This window comes from Chiloscyllium punctatum, chromosome 37 (assembly GCF_047496795.1).
Source record: "Chiloscyllium punctatum isolate Juve2018m chromosome 37, sChiPun1.3, whole genome shotgun sequence".
Lineage (NCBI taxonomy): Eukaryota > Metazoa > Chordata > Chondrichthyes > Orectolobiformes > Hemiscylliidae > Chiloscyllium > Chiloscyllium punctatum.
The window spans coordinates 68863919-68882907 of record NC_092775.1 but is presented as its reverse complement, the minus strand read 5'-3'; the positions used below and the strand labels follow the sequence as shown (position 1 = coordinate 68882907).

General features: G+C 38.4%; 1 protein-coding gene across 1 annotated transcript in view; it reads right to left on the bottom strand.

The window, feature by feature from the left end:
• The window catches only part of LOC140463192 (uncharacterized), a 127890-nt gene that overhangs the window by 79148 nt on the left and 29753 nt on the right, over nucleotides 1–18989 (bottom strand). The window contains exons 2-6 of the mRNA XM_072556983.1: nucleotides 16769–16894; nucleotides 15068–15142; nucleotides 8445–8618; nucleotides 7526–7683; nucleotides 2845–3021 (exon numbers count right to left, since the gene is read on the bottom strand). Coding sequence (XP_072413084.1) covers nucleotides 2845–3021; nucleotides 7526–7683; nucleotides 8445–8618; nucleotides 15068–15142; nucleotides 16769–16894 — 710 coding nt within the window. The remainder of the gene's footprint in view (nucleotides 1–2844; nucleotides 3022–7525; nucleotides 7684–8444; nucleotides 8619–15067; nucleotides 15143–16768; nucleotides 16895–18989) is intronic.

The window sequence follows — 18989 nt, the reverse complement described above, 5'->3', positions numbered from 1 at the left end:
AGTTTGACACACATCCCAGCAAACCACAACAGGCAACAGCTTGTGCTAACCTGCCTTCCAGTTATGGTGTCTGCTGGTGATGGTGACCCCATATACAGAGTAGGAACTCTTGGGTGCACCACAGCAATCTGAAGATCCTGCTTTGTCGCCGTGCATATTATGATAAGACTTCTTGGTACTGAACTTAAAACAATATCTTCAAACCAGACCATTAAGGCAATTGAAGGAAAGTTGCCAAGTATATGAAAAACAGACCCAATGCAAAATCGGTCTCTTTTGATTGAGAGATAACCATGTACTGCTGCTCTTTTTTGTGAGAAAAGTGTCTTGTGCCATCATATGGCGCGACCTGGATTTGCTTTTCAGCCTGTTAGAAAATTACTGCAGTCATTACTAAATGGAGATTCAGAATGTAATCTTAGATTCAGAATAGTATTAATATCAGGAACTTTGCCCAACTCATTAGACTTTTCACCATTTGGCTGAGGGTTGTGAGGTTGGTGCCACAGATTTGGAGGTAGATCTCCGAGTGTCTGCTGGATAGAGGGAGGTGTGAGACTCATTTATATGTAGATATATGTATATTATGTAGTTTAAGTAAATAGATTCACATATTAGTTTGCACATGTCTCTAATATATAGTAAGTAGATTAAGCTAATAAATTTGCTTCATATTGACGTGCACCTCTTGTATTAATTTTGATCAGATCTTCAAGAACACATTAGGTATATTCAGCCTAAAAATGCTTTGACAGTGCAAGCCATTCATATATGAAACAGTTAGGTCTGGGATATTGTAGTGAGGATGACTCCTGGTTTATGCCCACTTGACAACTAACACTTTAACAACATACAAAACTAACCTACGAACAAGTCGAGAACAACTAAGTTTGAAGTTGGATCTCCAGGTGGTTATACCTGGGTGGCACGGTGGCACAGTGGTTAGCACTGCTACCTCACAGCGCCGGAGACCCGGGTTCAATTCCTGCCTCAGGCGACTGACTGTGTGGAGTTTGCACGTTCTCCCTGTGTCTGCGTGGGTTTCCTCCGGGTGCTCTGGTTTCCTCCCACAGTCCAAAGATGTGCAGGTCAGGTGAATTGGCCGTGCTAAATTGCCCGTAGTGTTAGGTAAGGGGTAGATGTAGATGTAGGTGTAGGTGTAGGGGTGGGTTACGCTTCGGCGGGGCGGTGTGGACTTGTTGGGCCGAAGGGCCTGTTTCCACACTGTAAGTAATCTAATCACCAGATCCAGAAACTCTGTCAAACCATCCAAACATTATACAGCCACCAAGACTCTAAAACTTAAAATTTTACATTTCTCATTTTTTGTGCAAATTGTTGTGTAATTACCTAGCGTGTACATATTTCCTCTCTTACTGTGTATAATTTTATCTTTGGAAAAGGGGGATGTTTACGTTAGTGCTTTAAGAGCTTAGTACACTAACAAGCTGAGGAACAGGATGACACTGCCCAGCAGGCTTGAGGACTCCAAGTAGTAGAATGCTGGATAAAGGATATGCTTATACACTGCTCTATAACTGCAAAGTTATCAGATTGTCAATTAAAATTAAAATCAGTCAATTTGTCTGAGATGTCCAAGCAAGTTGAAACTCACCAACTTATGAATCTAGATGGAGACCTTTAATTCTGTGATGAGGAAGACTACAGCACACACTATCTTTTGAATGCAACTGCTATGTTTTGAGAACAATAACTGTGTTTCGCTATTCAAAGAAATGTTGGAAAAATCTTAAAAAGGATTTCCATGGAAACTAATGCCTGTAAATACTTAATAAAAACCAAAAGAACTGCAGATGCTGTCAATCAGAAACAAAAACATTAAATTGCTGGAAAAGCTCAGCAGGTCTGGTAGCATCAGAGTTAATGTTTCAGATTGAGTGACCTTCCCTCTGAATGCCGCAAATACTTACTGGTAAAAATAACCAACCATTCAATGAATTACCAATAGTGCACCTAAACCTAGAGCAAAACAACTAAACTGGTCCACACAGCTTTATTAATTAATTAACAACACTTGAAAACAATGTATTCATTCTCCGTTTTAGTGAGGTTGAGGTTTTGTCAATTTTGATAAATGGGGATAAAACAAATAGTAACTTTTGAAAATAAAAGAATAATGAAGCCAACTTTAACAATGAAACATTGTCATCGAAACAAGATGCGAGAGTCTGAATGTTTTGCAAGTTTCATTAATTCAAATCAAACATTCATGATGGAGTTTAAGTGGAGGAGGAGTTCCAGTTAATTGGTGCAGAATGGATAGTACATGGTGGCTACAGATAAAATATAAAAAGAGATGCATTAAATATTAATGAATGGATTAGATTTCTCATGAAATAAAACATTAGTCTGTCAGAATTCTAATTGAAAAGATAGGTAGTATAATACTTATATGGTTATTGAATGATTCTGCAGAGAAGCTCTCTGAAAATATTGACTGTATGTTAAGAACCTCAGTTTCTAATTTCCAGAAGAGATTACTGTCCTTTTAATGCACATCCATGCAGAATTTTGTTTCACTCACTAAACAGCAAGACAGCAAGGACTTAACCAACACAAATAAATAAAAAAGATGAGAGGACATAAATCTGATGACCTAATGCAGCTCTTCATTCCGTCACTGGTCCCCTCAGGCCCAAGGTCTGCAGTTTGAAAATCTATTCTGTGTAATGTATTTTAAAATCCTCTAATGCCCCCTTTAGCAGGATTGAAGAGAGCTCCGATTGAAATGTTGCTCTGGAGAGCTCAGTCCAGAAAATGATTGCAGCTGATTTTATCAATATAGTTTATTCACGTGGTACACACTAAATGAAAGTTACTTACAAGTAGCAGTTTTTCTTTGTGATCACAGTGAAGGACCCACTTGCCACATCCTTGTGTACACTTGCATTACCATCCGAGAAATAGATCACATTTGGAGTCAAATTCATCTGCTCACTCACTTCACCAAGATTAAGGCGCTGAAAAGATAACTCACCTTTACGCAATTGCACACTGTATCTGCAACAAGGATACAAAAGAATGTGTAGAAGATGAACAGCATTTTATCCTTTAAAAGAATCAGAGAAGATAGCATTTGTATATTGGAGTCAATATCATAACTAACAGTTTATGCAGCACACAACTAAAAATTCAAATTCATTTTCTGCATTACAAGTTTCAGTTACTACATAATTTTAAGTAATATAAATAACAACAGAAAATCTGAATTTTGTTGCTTAATTTGAATTATCTATTCTAATTAAACAATTCAAAATCAATATTTTAAGTAAATGTTTTTGTGAACTCGTGATATAATGTAAGTACTGAGTCCGTTGTGACACAATGCTAATTCCCCTATCTGACGTGAGTTCAAGTACCACCTGCTCCAGAATTAAGTAATAACATTGCTGACCAGGTTGATTAGAAAATCTCAATAAACTAAGTACTACAACCTAAGTACTACAGCATTTACAAGAACACTGGCATAGGAAGCTGCATGGGATGTACAGAAACTTATGGAACTCAATTATTTCAACATATATCAGCAGGAGTGAAGAAACCAACGCGACAGACCAGGATTACTACTCTTGATTTGGCCTGCTCAGCCCATTTGCTTCCCTACGTTGACTGCGAGAGTAGAGTAAGCTACGCATAGGTACCAAGCTAAGACCTGCATTTGAATTCTGGGGTAGCAGACATTGAATATACAGTTTGTTTATAAGCGCTGAACCAGATCTGCTGGTGTTTACCAATTTCTAATTTGTAGTTATACTCCTGGAAAATGGACAAAAATTGCTGAAAACACAAGTTTGGAGAAATTCTGAGTGTTTTAGCAGGCTTACCAGAACACCATGAACCTGACACTATATTGTTCAACAACCAATGGGCATCTAGCAATTTTTTGACCAAAACGTATTCGCAGACTTAGAGGCTAGTCCATCACATTGCAGGTTTCACAACAGTACGTGTAGGATTGTACACCAGGGAAGAAGACCAATCCATTTATCATGCTGATGCTTTCAAAATGTTTTCAAATCACTCCCTCTCCATCGCACCACATTCTTTTGTCTTTTCAAATACAGATCTTATGCCACATGCTAATCTGAGAAAATGCCAAAATCTCAAAAAAAAATTACCTGAATGTATTCCTAAACAGAAATACACATTCTCCAAAGATCCAAAGAAGCTACAGGCAAGATTCTTTCCATAATAAGTTAATTGGCATATTTACTGAAATGGATTTTCTTTCTTTATCGACTGAATACTAGACTATAGCTCAACAAAAATATGAAATATTGTGAACTTAAACAACTTTCCAGATGGAGTATTTGCAGCTTGCATCAGTAACTGTTCTTTGAGTTCCATAGTGAATGCAATAAACAAACAAACAGTCACGCAAATTTAATGGCAAGCTTTTTTCTGCCAAGAAAAATAAACTTCTTTCTTGGAGGCACTTTCTCTGAATGAAACTGACTCATCTCCAAAACATATCCTCCTATATAGGAATGGGAGGAAGACACTTAACAACCCAACAATACAACTCCATTTAACTGCCTTAACACCAAATTACTTAATGCCTTTGTTTAGCAAAGTTATATTGACTATAATCTTCTCCAAGCATTGACAACCTTCTGGAGGTGAGAATTCCGCATACGCAAAGTTCTTTCTGTGAAAAAAAATGTTTCTGATTTTGTACATGAATCGCCGGTCTCTAGTTTCAAGATTCTAATCCCTTAAACTTTACCTGTACCTACACTAAAGTACAACTGTTCACGTGTTAACCACGTCAATCAGATCAACACATAGTCTGCGATATGCAGAAAAAATGTCACACCAAGTTTGGGCAAGTCAATACAAGCAAACATTTTGATCTCCACTAAGACTCAATGTAACCCAAGGACTTTAGCTATGAAGGATCTATTTGACATTTACCATTCATATTGTACTCACGTTTAATCAAAGAATGATGAGAGGACAGAAGTTTAAAAATCTCAAAAGCTCTAAAGAAGCTCCAGGCAAGATAATGAATCCCCTAATGGGGTTGGAAACAGATATGGGCCAGAGCCTCCGAGTTCAGCCAGCCTCCAATTTCCAACACCTGGAGGCAGCCTACCCACATTTTTAAAAATGTACTTTTTTCCCCTCTAAAATCACCAAAAAGATGCTTAATTAGGTTGTCAAAGATGAACAATCTAGTTATCTTCTCGGTTGCTTTGCAAGCATATCGTTTAATTCAGGTTTAATTGCTCTCACTCCTATTCCAACAGTCTGGATTGTATTATAGCGGCTTCATTCCTGACAAGAGATTATCCAAAACAGAGAATTTATTCCATTCATGACTTAAGGACAGACTGTATGATTCTTCACCATGCTTCCTGTATCTGCTAACTTAGAGTCAATATCCATTACACTTATTTTTATTCATGCATGGGATGTGGGCATCACTAACTCCAATAGACCCTTAAATTTGTTGGGCCCATTTCAGAGTCAACCACATTGCAGTGGGTCTACAAGCACACATAGGTCAGACGTGAACAAGAGATTCTCTTCTCTCAAAAAGACATCAGTGAACCGATATCAGGCTAGCTTTTAATTCCAGATGTTTACTGAATTCACATTTCCCAAGCCATGATCCCAGAGCATTAGCCTGGGCCTCAGGATTACTAGTCCTGTGGCATTACAACTGTGCCACCACAAAAAAGGTTTGGATATTTTTGAATTGTTAGAGTCAGTTGGTAGGATGGACAAATAGTGATTAACATTTCGATCATTAAGAACTGAAGTCCAATTGTCATGTTAAAGAGTCTGTTTCGACAGCCAGGAGACGTCCCTTTCACATTAAGGGGTCAGCCAATTGAAAGTGTATCCCAGGAGTGCCAACTCTAGTTGGCACAAAGAGCAGAAACAAAACAGTTGTCTTCTCAAGTGACGGGATGCAGCTACCTTTCCAAAGATGGCGCTGCAGGATGTGAAATAACATACTTTATGCAAAGAACTTTATTTTAGTTTGAAGTAAACCTCTCTGCCTTGCAGCATCCCTCTCTGTCTCCCCCAAGCAGCATCTCTCTCTCTCCCACTGCCCTGTGACCTCCCTCTCATCCACCTGGTCTTTCCATTACTCCCAGGCAAAAACAGGAGGCTGATTCTCAATACAAACCTCTCTGCCCACTCATCCATTCATGCACACTGCTGCCACTGGCCTTTGTCTCTGCTCCCACCGGAGTCCCAAACTGTGGCTCATTTCCTCTGACCCCTCATCAATGGTGCATGAACAGATGCTTTCTGCAGTCTGCCCTGAGTGACCTGCTGAAATCATGGGTGTTATGTATGTAGTTGGGGTATTGCCCTTTTAAGAGAACTGGTCAAGTGATCCAGAGGGGCACAGTTTGGGTCCAGTCTAGACTTGGCTGTGGAGGATGTGAGCATTGACAATTAAGTGTTCCTGTTCAAATCTACCATTGGTCTACCTTGTGTATAATTCCTGATTTCAAAGGAAGCACAGGAAATAATAAAGTGATACATCTACGAACATGTAGTGGCTCTTTTGGTATTATGATTAATCACTCCCCGACCATTTATCACTGAGCAAATTAAAAAGGAAAGACTTGCATTTATATAGCTTTTGATGACTACTGACCTCTAAAAGTGCTCTAATACTGTTGAAGCAGTCACTAGGAATATAGCAGCAATCAATTATGCAGAGCAAACTCCCAGAAACAACAATGTGATAAACAGATAACCTATTTGCAGTGATGCTGCGGGTGAGGGTTAAGTATTGATCATGACATCAGGGATAGCCCTCCTGCACATCTTTGAAATAGTGTCATGGGAGCTGTTACATCAAACTGGTAGATGAGACACTATTTAAGATCTCATCCTAACAACAGGTTCTCCAACTGTGCAGCACACCCTCAGCACTGACCCACCCCCACCACCCCAACACCCCAAATTGTGCAGCATACCCTCAGCACTGACTCACCCACCATCCCCCCACCCCAAAACTGTGAAGCACACCCTCAGCACTGACCCACCCCCACAACACTAAAGTGTGCAGCACACCCTCAGCACTGACCCACCCCCACCACCCCAAAGTGTGCAGCACACCCTCAGTACTGCAAAGGTTTGCCAACCTTGGCTCTGGAATGGGACTGGAACCAGAAATCTTGTTACACAAAATAGTTCTAAATCTTTGGAATTCTCCCCTCATGAGAAAGAATTGTCAGAAATTAAGCACATTCAAGAATTATGGTGATAGATTCTGTTTAAAATTAATCGAACATGAATGGTGGTGCAGTGAGAGTGAGGAGGGTTCGTAAGAAGTACAGCTGGAGTAGAAGATCCTAAGCTGCCATCTAATAAGGCCTAACCCTGCTTCTATTATTAATTGTTCATATAAAACATTACAGTTTACAGAGAAAGTAGTTTTCTGTAACCTACAAAACAAGACTAACCTCCATCAAAACAATCAGCAAATAATTTTATTTAAAGCAAACAAAAATGATGAAAAATGCATGTTTTGTACCTGTTCCATTTTACTGAAGCAAGGCCTCCTTTCTGCATTTCTAATTGACCCTCTTTTATGATTCCTGTCTCGCCCTGTGGGGTGTTAGTGCCACTCTCCTGTCTCGGATATGACTCATAAATGTTATTTTTAATGATTTGGTTCAGAAGCTGAATGATCTGTAATGAAAGTTGATTGAGGATAAATTAAGTCACCACAGGGAAAACAAATTCAGAGCTCTGTCAAAAAGAGACTTGGTTGATTGAAAATTCTCTTAAATGTCAGAAAACTCTCAAAACAGGAAAGAGTGGTTCAAACAGCAGAAAGTTAAGCAGCTCATTTTATTTTGATTCCGTTTTTAAACAAAGCAAGAAGTTACTAAATATACAATAAAGTGTTCCACATGGTTTATTATCATAGTTCATTTTAAAAATTAAATAAAGGTTACATTTATTTGTACTGAAGTATTTGATATTCAGTATTGATGCAAGTATAGTTACAAGAATTGGGTTCAGTTCTCTAATGAGAAAATGAGAAACCACAGCCAAGTTTTACCAATTCCAAAGAAAGTGCAGGAGATGGCAGGGTGAGTCTACATAGAATTAGGCTCAGCTTTGATGCACCCCATCTTAATCAACCTCTGCAGGTTTAAAGATGAATAATCACTACTTGGCTATGGTGTCAAAGGGCAGCAGACACCTGTCAAGCCATACATGAGAATGAGCCTGCAGCTTCAGGGGAGGAAGAACAAACAAAACTACAAAAAGCACCAAGTAAGTATTATCCATTCAGCTGACATTTCCCTGTGCACTGACCCCATTAAGCAAAACAAGCAGAGAAAATTATTAAATATCTCTCCCCACAATGTCAAGCTAGGAGAAACCTTAAAATTGTGCACTAAAGGTAGCACTTGAAGTGTGCAGATATCTTTGATTATTACCTTTACTCTATCTTCAGCACAAGTCGCTTCAAGTTCATAATCATGGTGTCCTAAAAAGGAAATGCTGATCTTCTGTCCTTCAATATGTTCACATGATTTGATGCATTTAAATGGAAACTGTTTCTTAATAATACCTTTCTCAATGTTACACAAAATCCTTGAATTATATTCAATCTGGAAAGGAAATACACATTAATCTATCATCTGTAAATATGAATCACTGTGGTTTATTGCAACAGTGGCAATGGTCAATGCTTAGAGAATGTTAATGAAGGAAAGCACTGCTGAAGGGGTGCTGATCCTGACACAACAATAATGAAATCTGGGGACAATTAACAAAGACCAACAATTTTCAGGAAATTTCACATGCTGTCTGAGTAATGTGTGTTTGGATTTTCATTTCTTGTTTTGTAATTTTAATCAATTTTAAGAGGCAGGAGGCTGCTTTAATTGGTAAACATGGTTCCTTGGTGACACAATGAGACTGGATTGAACTGTTTCTCATGCCGGTGTGTAATTCTGATTACTCTAGGATGTGGCTGATTACCAATAAAGCAAAGCTGTCCCAATGCCCGCACCGACAACATCCTAATACTATTACTGCCAAAATCAGAATATGTGTATACTCATCTCATCGCCATGAGTTTGAGAGAGCTTGCTGTGTCCACATGAACTGCTGAATTTTCCAACATTGCCTCATGAATGCATTTCAAGTATTTTTCATCGATTGTGAAGTGCTCTGGGACAGCCCGCAGTCATAAAATGTGCTACGAAAGCACAAGTCTACTCTTAATTAATACTGCAAAACATTACTGACATTGCAGATTGGAAAGAGCAGACAACTGTACCTATGCATCTCAAATCGAAGCTCAGCTATCCAAATGATTGGCAGCATTTTCTTTTTTTTAAGAGAAAAGTGGAGAGGTGTGTGTAAAAACAGGAGGGACTTCCACTCAAGGACAGGTTCAGTTTCCCACACAGTTATGTTCCTCTCAGTTCATTACATATTCAAGTGCAGGTAAAATGCCAAATATTATGGGCAGGTAGTCAGCAAGTTCCATTCCCAAAGGCTTCCATTGTACAAAGATACAACCCACAAATTTATGGCAGTTTTGAGTTCAGCCACTGCTTGCCTAGTCTGGACAGGTTTGCTCACATCAGCAAATGTCAAAATTCACACGACACCAGGTTATAGTCTAACAGGTTTAATTGGAAGCACTAGCTTTCAGAGCGCTGCTCCTTCATCAAGTGGTTGTGCCAATTTGGCTGGTTCACTTCCGCACTCAGTCGTCACGCTGGTCGACCTGGTTGGGCTTCAACCCTTATACTGTAAGAGGTTTTTGCAAAGAAATGACTTTCTCATGAAGTAGTAAATTTGGTGAAGAACTTTAGAATCAATGGAACTTGGACACCCCAAAAACAACACTGCCGGGTAGATACCTCATTTGGATGTAAGTTTGCTCGCTGAGCTAGAAGGTTAGTTTTCAGACATTTCGTCACCATCTGATCACCGCTGATCCTCCGGTGAAGCACTGGTAGTATGGCCTACTTTTTATTTGTGTGTTTAGGATTCCTTGGATTGGTGATGTCATTTCCTGTTCTTTCCTCAGGGGGTGGTATGTGGGATCCAAGTCATTGTTTTTTGATAGAGTACCAGTTGGAGTGCCATGCTTCTAGGAATTCTTGTGCGTCTGTTTGGCTTGTCCTGGGATGGATGTGTTGTTCCAGTCAAAATGATGTCCTTTCTCATCTGTTTACAAAGATACTAGTGAGAGTGGGTCATGTCTTTCTGTGGCTAATCTGGCAGGCTACTCAGACCTCTTGGCATTATGATAGTCCACAAACCCACCAACACACTAAAACAGCAGCTAATGAGCATGGAAGACCCTATACACACAACAAGCAAAACTAATGTCATTTACAAAACACCTTACAAGAACTGTAACAAACAATACTTTGGACAGACAGGCAGAAAACTAGCCATCAGGATACATGAACATCAACTAGCCCCAAAAAAAAACTTGACCCACTCTCACTAGTATCCTTACATACAGATGAGGGAATAACCCATTAGGTTCACCAATGTTGTTTAGGGAAGGAACTGCCACCCTTAGCTGGCCTACATGTGACTCCAGACCCACAATAATGTGGTTGACTCTTAACTGCCTTCTGGACAATTAGGGATGGACAATAAATTTTGGCCTAGCCAGTGATGCCCTCACCTCATGAATGAATAATAAGTAAAGAGTATTTATAGAGTCAAACAGCACATGGAAATAGACCCTTTAGCTCAACTCATCCATGCCAACCAGGCTTCCAAAACTGATCTAGTCCCATATCCCTCTAAATGTCTCTTATGCTAATGATTACAACACAAGTTCCTAATGATGCACCTAAATGATACGGAGAACTGAAATCTAAAGTTCTAACTCACCATCAGGAACGTTTTGCTTCCCGTTCAGTTACGTTCCCTCATCTGCCTTTCTAAGAACTCTGGGTGGATCCAGAAGATCCTACATTTTAACTCTGTTTCTATTTCCGCAGATGCTACCTAAATTGTTGAGAATTTCCAGTTTATATGAATTCATACGGATGATTTTTTTTAGTTGATGTTGTGTGTGAACTGGATACCATGTTTTCTACATTACAACAATAGCTAAAATTTCAAAATGTTACTCTCATTTTAAGGGACTTTGGGATATCCTAAGGTCACAAACGAAACTCCAAACTTTTATGTGAACATTCAAAATAGAAGCAGAAATAGACCATTTGGCCCCGCAATCCAGCTCTGCCATTCAATAAGATCACGACTGATCCATCTATGTTTAGAACTCTGGTTTCATCTACTCCTTATGACCCTTGAAACCCCTCCTTAACCAGAATGTACCCACCTCTGCTTAAAGCTATTCAAAGACCTCACTTCCACCACACAACCCTCCGAGAGGGCAAAGTTCTCCTCATAGTTGTCCTGAGGAATGACCACAATTTTAAAACCGTGCCCCTTAATTTTGCATTAACCCATAAGAGGAAACATCCTTTGTGTCCAGCATGCAAGACCATTCAGAGCCTTAAACACTTCAATCAAATCACCTCTCTCTCTTCGAAACTCCATTGGAAACAAGTGCAAGCTGGCTGGCCTTTCCCCATAAAACAACCTGCTTATTCTAAATACCAATCTTGGCCTCTTCTGAACTGTCTGCAATGCATTACATCTTCTCTTAAAATAGAGAGACCAAAATTGCACATAATATTTGAGATATGGTCTCACCATCTCCCTATACAATTGAAGCATTATATCCTTATTTTTAAGTTTAACTCATGTTTAGTAGAGGATAACATTAGCCTCTTGATTACATGCTTTATCTGCACACTAATGTTTGTGATTCATGCACCAGAACACTTGGATCTCTCTGCATCTCTCCAGACTTTCTCTATTTAAGTAATTTTTTTTTTAAAAAGTCCTTTCTGCTAAAACTAATAACTTCACATAGTACTCCATCTGCCAGATTTTTGCCCAATTAGTCTATATCTGTTTTCAAGTTCCTTATGTCTTCCTCACAACTTACTTTCCTGTTTATCTTTCCTTTCTACGTGCTGTGCATCGTGTAAAACTCTGAACATTTTTTTTAAACTGATTTACTTGATGGAAAAACATTTCAGAAAAACTGAACTAACCTACCTCAATACCAAAAACCCACAAACAGAACAGAAGCAGAACACAGAATTGTCGACCAGAAACTGATAGCCAAGTTCCATATTCATGGAGACAGCCTCCACCGTGATCTTAGGTTCATGTCGCGCTACATGTAACCCCACCATAATGTTCTGTGTTTGCAAAATCTTCCTTACATCATACCTTGATACCTTGTTATTATCTCTCTATCCTAATCAGTTTGTACAGTTTTGGATCACTTGTTATTTTGGCTAGACCCTGGATATGTGACTCTAATACTTATGTTATTACAGCCATTTGGTGTGTCTCTGGCATCATTTCATTTTTAATTTTTTGTAATTATCTCTCTGCCTTAATTAATCAGTTCACAGGTCATCCCTTCATTTGTTATTCAGCTGTTAACACTTTACTCACACCATTTAACACTTTCGATCACCTGCAAAGACTTATTATTCAGCCTGTCAACGCTCCACACACACTATTTGTACTTTTCTGTTGATTACCTGGAATTACCTTACCACTATCTTCCCACCTATATATTCCGTGCCTGTGTGCTTCCTTCCACTTCAACTGACAAAGGAGTGGTGCTTGAAAAGCTTGCATTTTCAAGTAAACCTGTTGGACTTGAAGCTTTATAAGGCTCAGATCAGACCACATTTGGAGTACAGTGAGCAATTTTGGCCCACATATCTCAGGAAGGATGTACTGGCCTTTGAGCGTGTTCAGAGAAGATTCACAAGAATGGTCCCAGGAATGAAAAGCTTAACATATGAGGAACATTTGAGGACTCAGTCTATACTCAATGCAGTTTAGAAGGGGTGAGGGGGAATCTAATTGAACCTTACAGAATATTGAATGGTCTGGACAGCGTGGATATTGGGAAGGTGTTTCCATTAGCAGGAGAGAGGAGGACCCAAGAGCAGAGCCTTACAGTAAAGACCCTCTAGAAAAGAGATGAGGAGAAACCTCTTCAGCTAGAGTGGTGAATCTATGGAATTCATTGTCACAGAAGGCAATTGAGTGTACTTAAGACACAGATAAATAGGTTCTTGATTGTCATGGGGATCAAATGTTATGGGGAGAAAGCAGGAAAATGGGGTTGAGAAATTTATCAGCCGTGATTGAATGGTGGAGCAGATTCGATAGGCCAAGTGGCCTAATTTCTAACCTTATACCTTATGGTCTTATGGGACAATAACCTGGTGTCATGTGACTTCTGACTTTGTCCACCCCAGTCCAACACTGGCACCTCCACATCAAAATCCCACAAGTTTTATTTGCGAGATTTCTCATCTCAAGTTCTGATAATGAAGATTAGCAGCTCAATCGTTTCACTTGCATTGATTTTAAACATCAAACCAAAACATGAATTTTAAGTTTCTCCAGTCAAAACCTCATTGCCAAACATGACTAGTACACTGAAAAACAGAATCTGTTCTGAAGAAGGCACGAAATGTTAATTCTGCTTTCATTTCGCAGATGCTGCCAATTCTGCTGAATTTCTCCTGCAATTTCCATTTTTGTTTCAGATTTCTAGCATTTGCTGTTCTTGGTTTTACGAGAAGTACACTGCCCAGATTAATCATTTTAGACTTAGATTATTTATCAGAATTAAACTATTCCCCACTATTCTTGGTTTCTCCTGGTTCCTCCCAGTTTGAATATAAATGCACAGCCCTTTAAAGTGTAGAGAACTTGGTAAATTTATTTGATATCAGAATATGGGAAAAAAAATCACAAGACATTTTATTTACATCGACAACATTATAATCTCAACAATCTTGGTTATTTGAAGGAGAGCAATTTTCTGACCACTGAGTTTGTACTATGGTATAAAACAGGGAATTGTAAAACAGTAGGCTTTCATGCTTGCCTTTTGGCTTTACTTCCAACCACTCCACCTTACGTTTTAATGCACTGATGTGACAAAGTCATCAATTGTTACCCATCCCTAACTATTCCTGAAATATGGTGAGCTGTGGTCTTCAAGGACCTGTGTATATGTGGAGTAAGTGCATCCACATTGCTATTAATGAGGGAGTTCCATCATTTTGCCACAACAACACTGAGATAGTTTCAATTCAGAATGGCTTATAACTTGGAGGGATCTTGGAGGTCATGATATTCCCATGTTTAGCCATACCTATGTTTTTCTAAGAGCAGAAGTTGTAAATTTGAAAGGTGTTGTTGAAAAGCCTTTCAAAGTTATTGCAGTTGATCGTGTAGGTGGTATACACTGCTGCTACCATGCGCTGGTAATGGAGGGATAAAGTGCTGCTCAAGAGATTGCTATATCCTGGGTGGTGTCAAGTATCTTGAGGTTTTGGAGTTGCACTCCTGACTCATACCTTGTAGATACTGGACAGGATTTGGGGAGTTAAGTAGTGAGTTACTCACCACTGAATTTCCAACACCAGATCTATTCTTGTAGCCACAATACTTACAATGCTGATTCAGTTACATTTCTGATGAATGGTAAGCACAGAAAGTTGATAATCGGCATTCAGCAATGGTAATGCAACTAATGTCAATGTAAGCTGATTAGATTCTCTAATGTTGGAAATGGTGATTGTCTGGAACGTCTAAGGAATTAATGTTACTTGCCAGATATCAGCCTCAGCTTGAAGGCTGTAAAGAATTTGCCACACAGGGCATGGACTATGTCAATATCTGAGAAGGTTTCTGTATACAAATACAAAAAGGAAAAATGTACACCATTTTGCTGTGTATGGTGAGAGAGAGGGTAAGACAGCAGGTGAGGGAGAGAGAGGACAGACAAGCAGAGTGTCATGTCATTAATGAACGCATGAGAAGGTGATCCAATTATGCATCATTTTAAAGCATTACCCAATGAAATAAAAAAGGTTTTGCAACAGATTATACTCCCTTAAGAAAGCATGTTCAACTGTTACTTGAGATATTTAATTATTGAGATAGTTGGTCAGCTTACCATCAGCACTCTCTTCTGCCATCTATATCGATTATATTTGTAGACAGAAAAGTTGTACTGTGTATTTTCAGGTATCTAAGCACAAAACAAAAGAAGCTGCAAATAAATTTGGTTATGGATTGCAGAGACAATGGATTGCACATGTTACAATCATCTCAGGTCTTTTATTCATGCATGGGTCCAAGTTTCCAAATCCCAACTGGTGTCACGGAAAGTAAATGAGACCTGTGCTCACAGACATATCATCTCATCAATGTGGATGTGCCATCTTAGAGTGAAGTTATTCAATAAACCCCATCAAGCATTCCTAGGAGATCCCTGGTCAGTGCACTCGGTCTCCCTTTCTATAGTTTGTCTTTTTGTTTACTTTGCCTTGGAGCATTCCCCAGATGCAAAGATGATAAAAATCAATCCTTTAAGAATTACCAGATACAACAGAGCATCTACTGTTACTGTCTTCATCATGTGAAACGACTTACAGAGAATTGTTTTCACTCATTACATTTTCATCTGCTCTTTTATGAGACCACTTTCCTTTATATATACCACTAAGGCATAAAACAGAGAGCATCAGTTCTTTAATAATGTTGATGTCATGTCGGATTCTCTGACAAGTAAAGTGGCAATTGCAGTATATTGCTGGATAAGGCAAAATATAGCAAGAAATACAATCATACTGCATAATAAAGATGAACATCACCACTCTTAAAGGTAAGCAAAACTGTATTATGAAATCAAGAAGTACTTTTTAGATTTTGAATGCAATAATTCATTGTTGCACTTTATATTAAGAGTTTGCATTAAGTACTAGTTGACAACTAATCAATGTTTGGTTTTTGACCTTAACATGAGCATTAGAGACCAAAAGATATTTAGACGATTCACTGACATGCTTCAGATAGAAATAGATTATAACAGCCCTTTTTGGTAATTTAAAATTATCACAGACTTGAAAACCTTATAAATAAATGGTTTCAAAAGACTCCATGAAGGTCTTTGCTTTCCTGCCAAGTTCAGCACTTACAGGATTGTTGAGTCATAGAGAGACCTGTGATGGGAGTTTGAGTGAATACAATGGACAATAGTGTTTCTCTTCATGAATTTACTGGGGACATACATTCTCCACTATAAGTTAGAAATCTTCAATGTTTATCCTCTTTCCATCTGAAAGTATTCAAATAGAAAACCTAAGTAGCATCTTTAAAAAAAAAGCCAACAGACTTACTTAATATAACCAGATTTGTTTGTTGCCCAACAGAAGGCCACATTATGTGTTATTAAAAATGAGGAATACAGTACACAACCAGAAATATTTTATCTTCCCAAAAATATTCCAACTAATAGTGTTTAGTACAGTTAAAAATGGTACTGTGCCAAACATTAAAAAATTGAGAACATATACTACCTAAAATGTTTTACTCCTATAAGGGTTTGCTCTTATAGTGACAAAATTATGTTAACTATACATTTCTTGGCAGAGCCATAACAAATTATTTGCTACAATATTTCACTTGCAGGTAAATGTTGCTGTATTCTACCATTACATTATTTAATGAGCTCATTATAAAATTTAAGCTCATTTATGCAGTGCAATGCAATTTTCTGTCTAAATTCATAACCACATTTAAACTAAACAATTGAGTCAGCTTCAAATCCAATCTATTTTCAATGACTAACAAAGGAGAACTTTTGTTATCTTACTTTATCTGGTTTGCCTGGTTCCTGAAGTGTTGGTTTACCACTCTGAGCAACTTGCCAGGCTTCATCAATGGTGAGCTCTCGGTTCTTCACTGCATTGAGTAGCCTGAGCTGTTCATCATTGCTAAGCTAGGATGAACAACAAGATATCAAGAATTTTAGCACAGCAAGCAATCATAGAAGATGGAAAAATTAATTAAACTTTTACAAATACAACACAGGTCATTGCACCCAGCTGTTATAATCCTCCAAGAGTTGGACAACATTTAAAAAGATCTATCAATTTACCAGGAACAGATGTGAAGGGATTGTACTGGACAATTTCATATTTAAGACTTATACTGCAACAAACCAAAATCAATACCATGTAAACGTTACCTAATAGGAAACTAATATTATTAACTATGAAGTGGTATTTCCCATTAACTTCTTAATACAATCAAATCTATCTAATTCTGAGACACTACATGCAGCAGAGCCAGCTGCCATCTCCTTTGTATCATGGTGTTAAAACTTGTGCTTAACTTTCATTAAGTCGTGATTTGAGTTTCTACCTCCTTAATGAACAAGTTACATGGGTTAGATTTCATATGAGATCACAGTGATCTGTTACTTGGGCAGATTGTTTCAGAGTGACATTCTTCTCTCTTCAAATTACTCCACTTTACCATGAATTAAAAGAGACAGCTTAAAATCGAACCAGCTAATAAAGTTCAGCATCAATAATAATGTTTCAAATAAACAATAGTCAGTGGTTCATTCCTAGTTTTAGTAAAGTCTTGAAATATAATTGGAGAAATTGACCCAGCCAGTTCCTCTTTCAGGCAAAGAGTCAATTAACTTTTGGTTCAGCTAAAGTTGGCAAGACAGGACGATAATACTATTCGAAAAGTAACTTAGATGTTTAGCTATGTAAATAGAAGTATAAAATACAACACAAGGAAGTTATACAGAACCATTAAAAGGCACTGATTAGGCCTCAGCTGGATTAGTGTGTCTAATTTTGGGCACTGCAATTTAGAAAGACCTTGGAGATTTTACAAAGGGAATTTGCCAGAATGGTACCAGGAAGGAGGAGATCGGAGAGAAGGTGAGATTCTCCTCCTAGGAAATTAAAAGGTTTTGGGGAGATTGATGAAAAGATTTTAAATTCTGAGCGATTGATAATCAATATCTTCACTGGCAAGAGGGTCAATAAACATTAGATACGAATTTAAGATAACTGGTAGAAGTATCAGAAAGGTGATGAGAATATTCCTTTCTCATACTTAATTGTTGAGATCTGGGATACGTAGTTTTAAAAGGTGGTGGGACAACATTTAACCATGTATGATCAACTCCATCATTTGCAGCTTTGCAAACCCAAAATGTTATTGACAGGGTCTGCCCAAACAAGCTCAATAATAGCAGAACCATGACAGTATTAGTCATAGTCCACCATAGGAATCTCTGGCCCAAATACAGTACTGAACTAACTTCAGGCATCCTGATTCAAAGAATTATGTACAGATCACAGAAGTGGTTCTGAGGGAACCCACTTAAAAAGAGGAATTGAAGTTCCCCATATTTTGAAAAAAAAATTGTGGTGGAATTAACCCAAAATTGCACACACAGGGATTTGGCATGAAGACATTAATGAATAGTTTAATACCTTTTATAAGTAGAAAAAAAGCAAAACTACTCTTGCCCACATATCAGCAAATAAACTCAATTGGCTTTGAAAACAGTCGGTAACCAGGACTTACAGGCAACAGACACAATCAGCTGCTGAACTAAATAGTTGCCTGGTACTGTATGTACGGATTCTACACACCTTCAAAAGAGTGCTGCACTGGTTACTACCACAGCAACAATTGAATCATGTCAAAGATAAGAATTAACAGACGATCCATATCATCTTTTGAGCAGGAGGGGAGTAGATAGGGACTTCCCAGTATACTTCTTACTTTATTGCCCCACGTACTTTTTTTTAGTTTTTCTGCCTCTTCAAGATAAATCCATGGCTCTTGGTATCACAGAGGGTGGGGATAGAGGGTTGGAGGTGTTGGATATGAAATGTTTATTCACAATATTCTAGGCTTTATTAATGTAATGCAGACTAGATGTTACCAACTGGTCTTAATTATAGAATCCCTACACTGTGAGGACAGACCACTCAGCCCAGCAAGTGCACTCCAACTCTCTGAAGACCATCATACCCAGCCTCACCCATCTACACTCATTC